Source organism: Schistocerca nitens, chromosome 12 (assembly GCF_023898315.1).
Source record: "Schistocerca nitens isolate TAMUIC-IGC-003100 chromosome 12, iqSchNite1.1, whole genome shotgun sequence".
Lineage (NCBI taxonomy): Eukaryota > Metazoa > Arthropoda > Insecta > Orthoptera > Acrididae > Schistocerca > Schistocerca nitens.
In genome coordinates, this window is record NC_064625.1 from 178,289,524 (window position 1) to 178,306,292 (window position 16,769).

The window sequence follows — 16,769 nt, forward strand, 5'->3', positions numbered from 1 at the left end:
CCAGCGTAAACGTACGTTTACACCTGTGTAAATTCGCGTGTGCACGAGAAGGACGCAGCCTTCGCACAAAGAGGCATCGGTGCAGCCAGCCTCGTACGCCTGTAGACACGTGGGCGCGGGCAGTCAACACGTCCCAGGCGAATACAGACCGTGCTGTCCCGTCTACGGTTTTGTTTCGTTTGCTCCGATTTGCTGCGTCGCACTATTAAGTTCTAGTCTTTCGTGCGCTTTCAAATGTTTGTTAACCCATTGGCCGAGTGGCCTAAAAAGGAACAAATGGATCCCAAGAATATTATCGTGCATACTTATGACGCGAGTTATCGGTAACTTCTAGTGTGACTTCTGAATGATATAATGGATAATCGAGTTGAACTTCTTACTGCTAATGTTATGAGGAAACGTGCTTTCCAATGCAGTGGTAACGCGTATCAATTACTAATGGCCTTTTGAATAATATTCATGTTGATTTGAGACACACTATATAGTGCCTGCCATCTATCGCTGCATTCTCGAAAACAGCATGAGAAAGTAGGCTGTAGTAAAATTATAAAAATTACAACTTAATTAGAGCAGTCAACCACGAATATGATATGCAAAGTTTATTTACACAAAACCATTGCCGGTTGCCGATTTTCAAAAACAAGGTGTTAGATGGCTTTCAAAAGCTGATCAGTACTTGCGTTAACCGCCATTTAAAAGAATATTCCTTTCTGTGCAAAATATCAAGCCTCCACGATCAGTTTTTCTCTGGAGATGTGAAATTGTCGACTAAATTCTCCCATGCAAATGACGTCGGAGCTTTGTGTTCGGACACTACATTACTAGATGGAACGCAACAGTGAACCCAGCTACAGATTCAGTATGCCTTAAATGAAATATAAACAGGAAGCAGGATGATTCGTGAGTGGTAACGAAAATGATTGTACATTATCTGTACATGTCATCGATATAGTACAGGCCGATCTGCCCTTTAAAGAAAGTTAGAACAGTTACTGTGGCATGTATCTTGTAATCGGTATTTCAGGTAAGGAAAGGAGCCACTCGATTCTATAAGTAAATTGTCAGTAAGACGTGAATTAAAAGTTAATGAATAGCAGCACTGACAGCTCACCATACCGGTTACAAAACACTATCATACATAAATTTCTCAGCATTGTTTTGCAGGAAGAATAAAGTTATTGGGGTATGAAGTTTTCATTCTTGGGGCTGCACAGAAAGAAGTTCTAGATTTAATTGCGGAATTCAAACACACGCTACCTATTAACGATACCCGAGTCTTGGTCTATGAGTAAGTCAGTCAGGTGCGAAACTGCTTTGGGTTGCATGTTCGTACTTAATGAATAGTGTACTGGAAAGGAGTAATAAAAGTCGGATACAAGCAGGCATATACTCACTATTTACGTACGTCATCGTTGATTGCTTACGGCAAGATGGCAGATGGTAATGTACGCAGTATAGGTAGTAGCATTGAAGTCACTACATAGTTTTGGCAGTATGTGATTAGTTAGTACAGAAGTGCTACTACATTTTGTGAATGAAATATTAGGCGCTGTGGTGATTAATTGGAGATGCACAGAAGTACTTTTATTCCTAACATTATCAGGAGAATCCTTGGAGACAGGTTTTGTGTGCAAATATTATCTATATAATTAAAATAATTCGTAAATACAACATTGTCAACCTTTCCGACTAATAACTAAGAGAACTTTTGGCGTCACATCAAAACAACAACGGGATCGAAGTCACGAGCTGAGTCGCTCAGTGACCATACCGTCACAGCAACGGAAGACGACACAGGAGGCGAAATACAGGGCTACCACTAAATCATTCACTGGTTTCCAGAATTCTACATTTTCCGAAATATTTTTCACCTCAGCGAGTTTAGACTGTGCGGAACACCTGATCTTACGAATGCAGCGCCTTGTGAAAATGCCGAAAAGGCGAGAGAAGAGTTTTCGTGTGTTGTAATGTGCGGGATATTTGACCAAATGTGGCAGCTTCGGCCGTGGAGGAGGGTGAGCGAGATTTTTGTACAAAGAAGTCAACAGCAGCGACAAGCCGCGAACTCTGAATACCGCAGCAAAGTGTGTGGAAGACCGTGCGTCGGCTGTTACACTTCGAACCGTACCGTCTGCAGCTCGTACAACAATTAAAAGCAGAAGGTTGCGGCCGGCGCATTCAGATTCGCTCCACAACGGAGGAGGCACTGGAGGATAAACCTCCATGCTGAACCTCGACGCTGATCTTCAGCGACAAAGCAACCTAGAATTTATCTGAAAACTTAATCTCTGCAATGTGAGTGTGGGCTAATGAAAATCCTCATGAAATTGCCGCGCATGAACCACATTGGCAGATGGTTAATGTTTTCTGTCCAGTGTCACAGACAAGGCTTGAATGGGCCGTTTTTATTCTGTGAAGGAACTACGACGATCCGTAGCGCGCCACAGTCTCACATTGCGGACATAAACATTTTCAGAGAAATGCAAGGTTGCTTCGATGCTGAATATGAGCATGGAGACGAAATGTCCATCCTCAACCAGTCCGCACATTGTGGCGCAAATCTGAAGGCGCCGGCCGCAACCTTCTGCTTTTAATTGTTGTGAGAAATGCAGACGTCGCGGTTGGATGTGTGACCGCCGACGCACGGTGTTCCACACACTTTGCTGCGGTGTTTGGAGTTCGCGGCTTGCGCCTGCTCTTGACTTCTTTGGACCGCGTACAGAAATCTCGTTCACCCCTCTACACGGTTGCAGCTGCCACATTTGGTCAAATACGCCGCATATTACAACACAAGAAAACTCTTCTCTCGCTTTGTCGGCATTTTGGCAAGGCGCTGCATCGTTAATGTGAGGTGGTAGGCACAGTTTAAACTCGCTGAGTTGGCTGTTATATCCATACACCAATCATATTTCTACAAGTAATATTTCGGAAAATTTAGAATCCTGGAAACGAGTGAATGATTCGTGGCAGCTCTGTATTTCGCCTTCTGTCTGTCGTCTTCCGTTTCTGTAACAGTATGCTCACTGAGCGACTCAACTCATGGTTTCGATCCGCTTGCTGGTTTTATGTAATGGCAAAAGTTGTTCAATTTTTAGTCACATCGGTTGACAATATTGTATTTACGAATTCTTTGAATAACGTAGGAATATTTTCACAGATAATCTGCCTCCAAGAACACCCCCGAAAATGTTTACAAACAAAATACTTCTGTGCCCTTACTATTAATGACTGCAGCGCCTAATATTTCTTTCACAGAACGTGCTGTCACTTTGCCCCTTCCTGACCACACAGCGCCGACACTGAAGGTACCGCCTCTGATGCCAGTACTTACACTGTGTACGTTACTGCCGGAATCTTTCCGTAAGCAATGAACGATTACGTACGTAAATGGTGAGAATAGCCTACTTGTATCGGACCCACAATACTCCTTTCTGGTACACAACTTATGTACGTACAGTCATGCTCAAAACTATCCGAACGAATCGAATTGCATTTCGCCTAATTCGCATGCAACCCGCATAACGCAGCTGTTTAGCAGGTCCTCTAATCGCCCCTCAGTACAGTCGTTTGACTATTGAAAATGGTTGCAACAAGTCACCACTAGGAAACACTGCTCTGTATCGCAGTAACTCAAGATGTAAAGTAATACCACGACACTACAAATATCAGGGAACCCCCTATCACATATAAACTGTCCTTAACGCTTGTAAACTCACTTTTATTACACTAAATGACATACCTCAAATGTTACCACTCTCATTGTTACATCGGATAGGTAATGCACGTAGTGAGTTCGTCATATTCATGATTTTTTCTTGAAAGTAACATACCGTACTTATTATTTAACGCAAAATGGCATTAAAAATTTAAGTTATTCACGAGCAGCTAGTTGAGAATATCTATGATCTTCAAATGACACGACGAACCGTCTAGTTCTGCATATGGATTCAAACCCAGGTCATGTAGAATAAGCAAAGATTTCGTGACAGACGAAAACTAACAGTCATTCCTGACTAGGCGTACAGAGAGTGATATACCTCGATTTTAGACAGTATCAGTTAGCAAATATCAACTATAAATTACATAACGTAAACATTTTTAACGGACGCGGATTCCTACCCAGCATCTATCGTCCTTGTTAACGAACTACGGGAGATGTTAATTATTGCTTCTTCGCATGTAACTTATTTGAAATGCCGTGACGTGAAGCTTTGTGTTGGACTGGGGTTCGAACCCAGAACCTATTCTCAGCAACATTTCTCCTCATACTGTCAGCCGTCTACTCCTGTTCCGCTCGCGAATGTCGCGTGGCTGGGGCGATCCTCGGCAGGGCCTCTTATATTGGCTGCAATTCCTCAATTTTTCTCGTCGTCGTCATTTCGCTGCAAGCCTGAAAGCCTCGAGGAGACGCGTTGGCACGCCACTTTTTCAATTACATGCCACGCGTTCTGTGGATATATTCAGTCGATACCGTTCATAGCGACATCACTTTTAACGACTTATTGGCTATAACATCGAAATCTAATGGTTCTATCTAAACCTTACATCAATGCTGTATTTAGGCTACAACACAGGAATTTAATGGTCCCATCTAAACCCTATATGAACGCTGTATTTATAAAGTCCCTTACGACGTCTCTTTTTGCGACTTACCCATAAAAACTACGTATTTTTATTCCATTTTCGGACAATTGAATCGGCTGTAAGATCCAATGTTAGTTTTTTCTTGTTGTTTATTTAGGGAGGTAACTCTGATTTTCAAACATTCGATTTCTGCAGATTGTTCGTTTCAAATCAGGCGTCACAACGAATACATCGTCAAATGCGAAGTGAGTACGTACACCTTAGATGCTAAAAGCAAACTAATGTAACAGATTACCTTAAGTAGGGCACTATATTGTAGTATGTGTTACTGTACAGCGTATAGTTCAGGATCGCTAACAACAGATCAATTTTTTGCATTCACATGACACAATTGTATCGTCAGTTACTTTCCTAACCATTTCAGGAGTGAAAATTTTTTTGATTGATTCAGATACTTCTTTCCCAGGCGTACTTCTTCTCTGAGGTTTATGGGCCAAGTTCGCAGAACCACTTTTACGTATTCTTCGAGCTGCTTCTGGATACACTCTACCAGAACTTGTAGCATATTGGGAGTGTTGTCGTGTGCATTGTTTCTTCATTGCCCCCACCCCTCCCCGTATCTTCTTTATTTGTATTCTCTTCAATGTCTATATAATTCGACTCGAAATCCCTTAACTCTGATACTTGTTCGTCTATTAGATGTTAAGCGAAAATTTCCGCCTCGTTCAGGTCTCTATGACTCATTGTAGAAAATCTTCCTCAAAAGAAACACGTTTGCTCAGCTGTGACAAACTGCTAATAATAATGGTTAGTCTATAAATCAACCATGAAAATGAAACTAAGCAACTAGACATTCAACAATGCGCCATCAAACTTGCATTCTGGGTTGCCAAAAGAAATTTAGACCGAATTAGAATTGCGGTCGCAGGTGGCGTCAACCCAGTGCGAAATATGCCCTTGGACACAAAAGTTAAAGTTTTTTTTCCGTTATTATTTCCCATTTTCAAAAGGGATGATGGGCGATCTGTTATGTTAAAATGTGTGGATAAAAGTATTTCAAGATCGCTAAAACTCCTCTACTGATTACTAGTTTCAGATCATTGACGAGACTTCTTCAGATATAAAATACAAAAAGGTAGCATAAAAGAGGGCAACTATAGCATAACACGTTTTATGTTTAAAATTCCTGCATCATTTTCAGTTTCGTGCAGGCCTATGAAATTCTTTTAAAAAATTGAACAATTTTTTTTTACTTTATTCAGAATGGGTTGAATGTGTGGAAGCCCATTCTGAACAGTTAAATTGAGTGTGTGCGCAAAGCAGGGGATGTGTTTCCAGGCTGTGAGTCTTATAGCTGCCACAATATTAGCAGCATTGTCGCTAACAACACACACGACTTTTTCTGGAATGCCCCATTCCCTTGTAACATGTCGCAGTTCTTCCGAGAGTTTTTCTGACGTGTGCCTTTCGTCGTATTTAAAGCACTGTAGGAGGGAAGATGCCAGCTCCAGGTCTTTAACGTAGAGTGCTGTCACCAACAAATAACTCTCATTTGTGGTTGAGGTCCACCCATCCATTGTCAGCACAACCGCTACCGCAGAATTTATTTTGACTCTTACAATTTCTTTCATCATGGTGTACTGTTGTTGTAGTAGTGTATTGGAAATGGTCTTCCGAGCTGGCATTCTGTAAGCACCATTTAGTTTGCCTACAAAACTTTGGAAATGTTTGCTTTCCACTATGTTGAAGGGTAAATAATCCTTTACAACAATCTCCAGAAGTGTGAAATCTATCTCCTGATTTCTTGTGTTCGAAAGAGGTTTCGAAAAATACGTAGGTAATGTCCTGTGTTATTGATGCCTGCTGTCTGATAATGAAGTGATACTGTTATTTTCTGGCACCGACTGCTGTTCGCTTCTGACAATTGCTGGTGTTGGTTCCGGATTGTCCGGGTTTTTTGTCCAAGAAATATCGGAAGATGCAGGAGCAGGGGGCGCTAAGCGCCTGACTGACAAAGACACTGTTGGATGCAGCACTCGAACATGACGCGCTAGATTAAATGTATTTCCTCCTTTATCTGAAACACACTTAGAACAACAGCTGCACTTTGCTTCCCCATCACCTAAATCGGCGAAGAAACCCCAAATTCCACTGCTTTTACGCGATCGCGAGTTGCTAGCCATAGTATAAGAGAGTGTTGGGACGAGACGACGCCACCACTCGGCTGAAAACCCGAGGAGAGTTCGTCGAGTGACCCCTCGGTTTCCGGGCTCGCGCCCCTCCGCCAGGCCCACCAGACTCAACTGTCTCAGCTAGCTGGAGAGAGCCTTTAATCTCCCCTGCACAGCCGACACAGCTGTAAGACTAGGCGACAGTGGCAAATGGTACAATGGCGATGTTGAACAGCTGAAAAAAATGTTCTTTGCCATAGTCTCTTTCATGGTTTCAGACCACTCTTTCTCACTTCTCTTTCGCGCTGCATTTGTCGTTTCCTCACTGAGGCAAAATTTCCGCTTTTGTTTCCTGTTGCACTTTCTCGGGCGCGCTCTTTGGCCGGCTTGTGTCCTAATTCATTCGCAGGACTGCAGACTTTTACTTCTGATCGTTCCAAGATGAGGTGCCACTTCCCCTTGCGCAGTTCTCATTTATGCCCTCATTTATCTAAGATTGCTGTAATTTTTCAGGGAATCCAGCGTAACTGGACTGTCTGTGCATATTTCTCGTGAGTCGTCCTGAGCTTCTGTGCCTATATCTGGAACAAGCAGCATTTTCAAAAAAATATTTTCCAGTTCCTAAAATTATTCCCTGTTCCGTGGCTCGAAATGCCTCGATAATGCCCACGCGTAGCTCATACATGTCAACAGTCACAGTTACTTTCATCATTTCCACCGGAAGATATGCGATGGATTTGCAGGTATGTGTGCAAACTGAGGAAGTAACTTAATGAACCATGATCGCTGCACCTCAGAACTCTGACTATGCTGAAATGACGGTCGAGCGGAGGATGATTAAACTTTGCTGTCAGCACACGAGTAACTGGCCTTTTCCACTACTATAGACATATTCGTAAGGTGCAAAGAACGAAATACAACAGGACTGACACGTCAAAAAGAGTGAGAGGTAAACTATTTACTGCTCGTTCCACAGCATCGAACGTGAAAAAGTGCTCATGGCTCATAAGGTAAGCATTTTAGAACTTCGTTTACTGGACCGTTTCTCTCTGATCGCCCTTTATAGAAGTGTCCTTCTTATTCTACTGAACTGGATAATGCGCTATATTGCAGTATCAGTAGCTTCAGAGACATTTAAGCTTGCCTCTCCATTACTTAGTACTTACGTATTTCACTTTTTTGCGTATTGTTTCTTCCTGACTAATGTTTCAAACTTCAGTCTACTCTTCACCACTATTAAATTGTGAGCTGAGTCTATAACTGCTCCTGGGTATGCGTTACAATCCAAAACCTGATTTCGGAACCTCTGCCTGACTATAATGTAATGTAACTGGAATCCTCCTGTATCTCACGGCCAGCATGTTCTCCAGACATAAACCCTATCGAACATGGCTGGGACAGATTGAAAAGGGCTGTTAATGTGCGACGTGACCCACCAACCACTCTGAGGGATCTACGCCGAATCGCTGTTGAGGAGTGGGACAATCTGGACCAACAGTGCCTTGATGAACTTGTGGATAGTATGCCACGATGAAAACAGGCATGCATCATCGCAAGAGGACGTGCTACTGCGTATTAGAGATACCGTTGTGCATAGCAATCTAGACCACCACCTCTGAAGGTCTCGCTGTATGGTGGAACAATATGCAGTGTGTGGTTTTCATGACCAATAAAAAGGGCGGAAATGATGTTTATCTTGATTCTACTTCAGTTTTCTGTACAGGTTCTGGATCTCTCGGAACCGATGTGATGTAATACAATTTGATGTGTGTATCTACAGGCAGATAGGATTTGCAAACCTTTTTAGCATCAAGTGCTAAGCATTGTTCTAACAGAAAGCCTGAAGGTAGTATTATTGGACCTCAAGTCAATACCGTCTTCGGTTGCTCATATCTCTGTTTTAAGTATGTGGGTATTTGCAAGTAACTTGAACCCTTTATAAGCTGTTTTAAATGAGTGTTCATATCGTCGAAATTTATTGACAGTGTACCATAGTGGCTCTATTCACTCAATGAGTGAATATATTTACTGCATATATGATTGAGAGTTTGCGGAATAGTATGACGTGTTTATCATATCTGTGAACATCTTGCATAATATTTGTTTTGCACTGGTGCTCTTACAATGAAAGACAAGTACACATTGTAAATAACTTTGTTTATTAACGTTTTGTACATGCAGAAAATAAAATAACAATTGTTGACACATTTCTTATTATTCATTCTATCTTATATCCCTACATTATTCTTTAAATAACTGTTCTTTTTACACTATAAATTCTGCTTCCATTGTGTTCAAACCAACACGAGCAACGACGTATTTCCGTTCTCTGTCTGTAAACAAGGCTCTACAATTTCAATATTTATAGGCCATCGGTGCTGCAAGCATACATATATTTACATATTGTTCTAAATCATCTTGTATGCAACATTCACTTACATAACATACAACATCGTTTAATAACGCTTTCACATATAGTTGCCACTGTATTTGTCTTTTGCAATGCATAGAGCACTGCATAACCAATACAACTTCATGACACTTCAAAGTTTTCAATAAACACACTGTGAAGAGTCCTCTGTTGACGATGAGAACTTTAATTAGAAGTTTTATACAGGTCGATGATGGTTGCCTTATTGCTACAGATGTTCGTGTCAACAGGAAGTTGAAATGGATCGTAGTGTGTTGTCATCAACCTCTCAGTGTGCTTCATCGGCCAACATTGCTCGCCCTAATTCATACCTGTAAATTGTGTTTTACATTACGACGTACATCCACAGTTTCTACTATAACTCTACACTCACGATCACAACTTAATCCTACATTTACATGTTTTGAACCATAAGCTAACATGTATGTACTGCTAAATAGTCGCATTCTGAAATGAACTGACAATATAAGAGAGCTGAATGGTTTATATACCTCTCTGCAGTCTAGATGACCTCGAAATCGTAAGTCTCAATGCAATAAAATGTAAAAATTATATAGCACAATGGCAGGGCAGTTAACACACTTTCTAAGCAGTGACGACATAGTGAAAATGACACAGTGCAACGACTCTCGTCGGTAAGTACTATTTCAGTATCCACGGCCCAGTTCACTTCAGGATACAGAGACCAAGACCATGGGAGAAGCATAATTGATAAAAACATATGTAATTATTTGATGAAATTATGATATACATCTCAGGATCCAGCGACAGCCCCAGGGTAATTACATATCTTGATGATTAAGCATGCATATAATCGAATCAGCACGTTTGATGATAAAGATATCTCTGAAAGTAGCACGATTTGATCATCATGTGACGTCACAGCAGCGGGCAGGGCATGCAGCTGCCTCAAGCGTGTTGCAACATGTGACCCTGTTTCTGTTGTGATAATACTGAGGCCATTGAAACTGGAATATTTAGAAAGCGACATTGAATTGTCTGTAAAAAGAACACTTACCCCATACTTAAGATAAACACGTCAGCGTTCTCCACTGCTAATCCATTTCAATATCCTCTACTGATGTCTGGGGAGACGTGGGTCCTTGACTAGATGCTTATTGACTATTATGACGGATCCCACAGAATTTTCCGTGAATGGTTGACAATCAAAGAGGACACAACAAGGATTTCTGCTGTGCATGATGAGGGTTTCCTTGATCTCAAGTGTTGGTGTTCTGCCTGTGCAGCATCTCGGTGACTGGCTAGCTGAGGATTCTTCAGAATGTTTTTCCAGACCTTTAGGAGAGCTGGTCTTCTTAGAGGTGGAGGTGGGATGATGCTGAGAACAGTGATTGTACTCTGAATACATCCCATACTACCTGATTCAGTTGGGCATCTATCTTCTTAGTATGAGCACTATTGGTCCTGGTCGAACAGTAATCTTCAGCAACAGAGCACCTATGATAGGGTTAGAGCTATGTATCTCAAAATACGAGCATTAGCTCCGCATAAGATAGCACCAAATTTTTAAGACTGTGGTTTCTCGTTTTGACTTTAGGTGCTACTTGTAAGTCAAGAGTTCTATCTAGCGCTGTTCCTAGATATTATAGTGTAATGCAGTACAACGAGACATGGTCTCTGAATCTGTCTTCTAGTGTGCACTCTGACTGTCTCTTGCATACACGTAATGTAGATACAATTATTTTCTGTGGATTTAGGTGGAGCCACTATTTCTTGATGTATACATCCAAGACGTCCATGTCAGTGGATAAAGAGGTTTCAGCATCAGAAACGTTGAAGATATGAGCCACGAAGCAAATGTCATCCGCATAAATCAATTTTTTTGAATAGGTTTTGGTAAGCTACCAAAGAGGTAGTGGACTCAGAACAGACATTTGAAGTAAACTATCATTTGTTTTAAGTACCCTGCATCTGTCATTGTCAGAATAGATATGAAATAATCTATTGCTTAGCATGTTGTTAAGTAAGTCCTTAAATTTACGACACAATCGTAAATTTCTAAAGAAGGGCTTCTCACCAAGCGGAGTCGTAAAGAGTTGATAGGGCCAAAAAGGCAGCTACACTTATTAATTTCTGCTCATACTCATTTTCGGTATAAGTAACTAGAGAGAGTGTCTCTTCCTTAAATTACTTTCGCTTCTTAAGCCTTTGTTTTTAACGAAAGAGTGTGTTTTGATTGTTACTATATGTTGTGAGTTGAACTCTGTAACTTCGTTGGTGTAACCAACAGTCTATAGAAAACATGGCTCATTAGTCAGAATGGTTTGTTTTCATTATTTCTATTTGCTTATTTCTTTAATGTCTGAAAACAGTTTACTATTCACATTCACCCGATAGGTACTTTCGAATTACTTACACAGCTCCAGGAAATGCTATTAGATGATGGGGCTCAAGCCTACAGAATTCTTAGCCAGGTAGTATTTACCATGATTGGCAAATCATCACGCAATACTAAGTAACTTTATTAAATTTGGTTAAATCTAAGGCAATTCCCTGTTTCTTGTTTCTTTTACAAGCCTGACAATAGTTGATTGGCAACCAAAACGTGTAATGAATGGTAAAGCAATGTGTTTTTGCGATCAAGAAAATTAAAAGGTTTCATAATTTAGTTTTAATCTTTAAGTAATAGATAAGATCACTTATCTCCAGGACCTGAAAAGTCAGATCTTAATAACATGTGATTATGGTCAAGATCATTCGTCGACTACTTCAGACTGACTTTGTTAAAAAATGTCTGTTTCTGATTTTCTGATCCCAATTACAGTCACAGTTGACAGGAGAGGTGAAAATGAAAATGTTTAAGTTTAGTAGAAGCAGTAATGTGGCTTACCAAACGTGTTACTCTTTGAAGCGCCTAGAACCACTCAGCCACACTGGCCAGCTCATTAAGCACATTTCCATTCAGTCTGAAGCCGCGCGACCACTACAGTCGCAGGTTCGAATCCTGCCTCGGGCATGGATGTATGTGATGTCCTTAGGTTAGTTAGGTTTAAGTAGTTCTAAGTTCTAGGGGACTGATGACCTCAGATGTTGAGTCCCATAGTGCTCGGAGCCATTTGAACCATTTTTTTGTGCTTAATGATGTGGTGACGGTGTTCATCTTTAATCTGAGGCTCTTATTTGGTTTGGACGCAGCGAGTAATCCTGGCGCATTGGAGGACGATGTTATTCTTACAGCTGAGTCCTGGCATTCGCCTTATGAGTGGGTTAAAACCTTCCTTTAAAAAAGCAGCACCTGCGTTTATTTGGCCATCGTTAAGGCATTTTGTTTCCTGTCACATTGTATTGGTAGTCTTTAAGACAAATGCTTAGAAACTAATCTCTAGTATGGTACGAAGGGATTTGTAAGATAACTTTGTAAGTCGGAGGTAAGTGCTACGCTATGTAGGAGAAACTGCTGTCTGAATGGTGTAGTGATCTATGTCTTTGTATAGTCAATAGCATAGCTACATCATATTTATAATTTCTGCTGTCATGACATTACATAGGTTTTGTTTTCAACAAATGTAGTTATGTCAGTTATATATCACTGAAGGTAATATTACAGATAGGGAAGTGGTCATGGATGTAAATGAGGTAGGAGATGTAACAGTACGAGGTCAAATTTGACAGTGTTCTGAAATATCTAAGTCGAAACGAGGGCCAGGGAGTAAACAGTCTTCTGGCAGGATTACAGGCAGCCTCGGGAGAGTCGGCCATGGCGGAGGTCTTCCACCTATTGTGCCAGGCGTATGAGACAGGCGAAGAATGTAATGTTATCAATTCCAAAGAAAGCAGTTGCTGGTAGGTGTGAAAATTACTGAACTATCGGTTTAATAACTCGTCGTTGTAAAATACTAACTCAAATTCTTTACAGAAGAATGAAAAAACTGGTAGACGCTGACCTCAGGGAAGATAAGTTTGGATTCCCGAGAATCGTGGGAACATGCGAGGCGCAACCTGACCAAATGGAGGGGCGGTTGGTAGGACACGTTCCGAGACGTCGACAGGTAACCAATTTAGTTTTGAAGTGAAGTGTGGGTGAAAATCGTAGGGGAAGACCAGGTGGTGAATACAGTATGAAGATTGGGATGGATGTGGGCTGCAGTATGTACTTGGAGATGAAGAGGCCTGCAAGTTATACAGTAGAATGGAGAGCTATTTTTAAAACAGGTCTTCACACTGAGGGGCGCAACAACATCTCTCTGTGTTATAACATCTTATTTTCCAGTTGGTGTATTTCTTCATTGTTGATAACTGACTTTCAGAGTACCTCTGAAGATGACGTGAGGAATACATATTTATTTAAAGTGGGGGTAGTTGAAGATGACAGGTTGGTGATGAAGGATAGATTTCGTGGATCCACTGTATTTTAATCTACTCGACTTGCTTAGCGATGATTCCTGCTTGTTTGTGAAGGGGCTGACCTGCTCGTTAATTCTGCCGCATGTCGCGCCCTGACAACAGTACGCATTGTCATCTGTGTACAGGGCTGTTGTTTCGATCCTCGACCTTTAGCGATGTCAGTCGTGTTGTTGGTGTGTAGCAGTGGAGACGTGACTGTCCCACGTGGCGTCTCTGCGGCTGGCTTAATACTTGTCCAATGGTGATCACCAAGCAGCGCTTGTACTTACCTGTTTCCAGCAACGTTTTTAGTAAGCTGCACACTTTGGCATGCGAAGTTCAAAAGTAGCGTTTCAAAGAGCAGCCCAGCATGCCACAACCAATGGAAGGCGCGTTCGCCGTCCACGAGAAAGCGTGCTGGCGTTGCGCCTGCCGTGTTGCGTTCAGCCTGCGTCGCTCTGCTGCTCAGTCCTGGGACCGGGTCGCCTGTGCTGTGGTTGCCGCTGAATCCGGCTTGTTCTTGTGCCATTATGTTGCTCTATTCCTTGAATAATTTTGGTCTGTCTCTAAAGCTTTCCCTGTCACTGAGAGCACGGTAACCTATGATTTGGTGTTGTTTTTTGGTCATTCGGGTTGGGAAATCATCTTCTATTTTAGAGAGACTATTTTCAGTTTCATGGCCGCGATGAAGAAACGTCTGATGTGTTTGAGGCAGGTGTCTTGTGAAAGGAGTGATTTATTTTGTTATTTTGCAGTGCCTCCAGTCTCTGAGCTGCTTTCTTTCCATTTCATATTCGTCAATCTTATAAGGTAGTGGATGTTAAGCGGTTGCATTCGGATTTTCGAGTATTATTTCTTCGTCTGTTTCATCGAATTTTGGATACCGTGGATGACCGTGAATGTTTTCCTAGCACTTTGAGTAACTTTTTTGAGGTCGTCAGTAATGAATGACATTCTCATCTGCTATTAAGGATGGCTGTTCGCAAATAGTGTGCTATGACCTGTTGGAAACTTTTTCCAAAAACTACTGCTATTGTGGGACCTAATTCTTGTGATTACCTCGCGCATCATTTGGCGGGTTTCTCTTCTTATTAGGCCATTGGAAACGTTCAAGCCAATCGTAGCATATCCATTTGGTTAGTGCCGTATGGTCTATAGATTTTCCCTACTGTTTAATTTTGTTTCTTATGTGCGTCAGGAGTCTCTCTCTTTGTTATGTTATTTTCTTCTTAGGGCTTTTTTTAGGTATAGCAGGTTGTATTGCTTCAACTTGTATTTGGTGATTACAATATGTTATAAGGAGTGGTTTGAATAGTTGATTCGTTAGGTTTTGTGTTAAAACGTATCAATCTGAATTTTTCGACTATCCGATTTCGTGAGTTTATGATCGCTTTAAGTTTTTTCCTAGTTTTTGTGGTTGACAACATAATAAATGTGAGGTATTCGTTAGCTATGCAGTCGCCAAGTTCAGTATAGCTTCAGAATCTGGGTAGCTATGTTGTACGTAGTATATGCTCTAAGATACACGTGCCATAGTGATTGATAAAAGGCGGCGAGTCATTTCTGAGTCTTGCGTGATTCAAAATGGCTACAACAAGTTTAATATCTTTCTTGTTCAATTTTTCAGCAAATATCGCAGATCTAGTACTGAGTCTCCTGTTCCTTTAGCTGGGCAAAATGAGAGTATATAATTAACGAGATCAGTTGGCAGTTCCTCGGCAGGATACATCGTGGTTGTGTTTTATATAAAAGACTCTGAAGCATCTATCTCAGCTTCTACTACGGTCTGGTTTGGGTTAATCAGGTCGGTGACAGATACAATTATCTAGATTGATTTCTCTACCTGCTCATGGGGTACGTGCTGCGACTGTAATACCAACTTCTTTTCTCTTACTATGCCTTTAGGGAGTTTGTTTTTAGAGCAGAAACCCAGTGTGTTGACAATGCAGATAGCGGCAATATCTTTCTTAGGCTTGAATGTGAAGGTTAATTCTTGTTTCCTGGTGTCTCAGGCTATGTTGGGCATAGGCCTCCTTGTCTATCAAGATGGCGACATAGACGTGGATCCGTGTTCGCCAAAGAACGTAGCTTTTTAGAAACTGCTGTTATTATTTCCCTTCTTTCAGATATCATGTTGGGAAGGGCTGTAGTGAAGACTCAGAGTGTGTTTTCCGTTTGATTGTTTTCGTGACATTCTTGGACGAAGACCGTGATAGTTTGATCAATGCGCTTAATGTTTTCAAGTTTTGTTTGCTGAGATAGGCTGTTTTGGTTTTTCTTTGCAACTCTCATCACTATTAACGTTATCAGTGTTGCAGCTCCTGCATTTTGGTGCTTCTTGTTTCGGGTCTATTTTGCAATTAAAAATTCGATGTGCTCGACTCCGTTCTTCACATTTCAATTGATATCGCAGCTTTTCGTGTCTTATTGGAAAGTGTTGCAATATGGACGTTGCTGTTATTGAGGAGGTAGTGTTTAAATAGTCCAACCTTGTGAGGTACACAGTGCATTCTGAAATGGTGAACAAGTAGCTTGTTAGTTGGTTCTTTGTAACTATAGATGACTGGAAGGAATAGCGGGGAATTTTGATTTAGTTTCCCGGTACCATTAGGACCCCTTCAGTTTTTTCGTTTGTTGTATCACGGTCAAAATTGGTTATCACAAAGGCGAGCGTGAGTCTGTGTGGTTTCTCTTTTGCTTAGTGTTTGGCGTGCGATGTGATTTCTGTTACCGTTGCTTCAGATCGGTAAGTAACTCAAACTGTTCTCTCGGGTTTCGATATCTGATGGGTGTGTTGTGATGTTGGCAGATTTTTTCGGATTTTTTTGTGAACGACTTGGTGGCCCAGGCAATTGTTTTAGTGCAGGTTACAACGATTTGGCGATTTCTTTGCCACCTTCTTAGTTTATAGTTTATTGTAGGGTTTGCTAAAGTGCCATAAGTTGTGTTAGATGTGCTTTAATTCCATCTGCACCCAACCAGTTGTAAACCTTGTTCTTCGTGAGATGTATCTGGATGAGTGTAAACTTTTTGTAATTGGAGTATCGTGTTTGTGGCGGCTTTGCCTGTTTACTTCGGGTTTCTTGTCCGGGTTTTCGGCTAGTTCGCGTAGCGTTGCGTTTCTGGAGATCTGCTGGAGACAGAGTTCTCTACTTCAGTCTGGCGCGCTCAAAACTGTTGTTGCATATCGGAAACAGGACGCCCTGCTTGAGAACGCTCGCAGTCAATGTTGAGTTCTG

At 41.4% G+C, this 16,769-nt stretch overlaps 1 protein-coding gene across 2 annotated transcripts in view; it reads right to left on the reverse strand.

Annotated features, from left to right (window-relative positions):
* Nucleotides 1–8,944: 8,944 nt before the first annotated feature.
* Nucleotides 8,945–16,769, reverse strand: part of LOC126215242 (uncharacterized) — an 80,399-nt gene continuing 72,574 nt past the window's right edge. For both annotated transcript variants that reach the window (XM_049941908.1, XM_049941907.1), the window contains one exon: nucleotides 8,945–9,497. In XM_049941908.1, coding sequence (XP_049797865.1) covers nucleotides 9,487–9,497 — 11 coding nt within the window. In that variant the 3' untranslated portion in view covers nucleotides 8,945–9,486. The remainder of the gene's footprint in view (nucleotides 9,498–16,769) is intronic.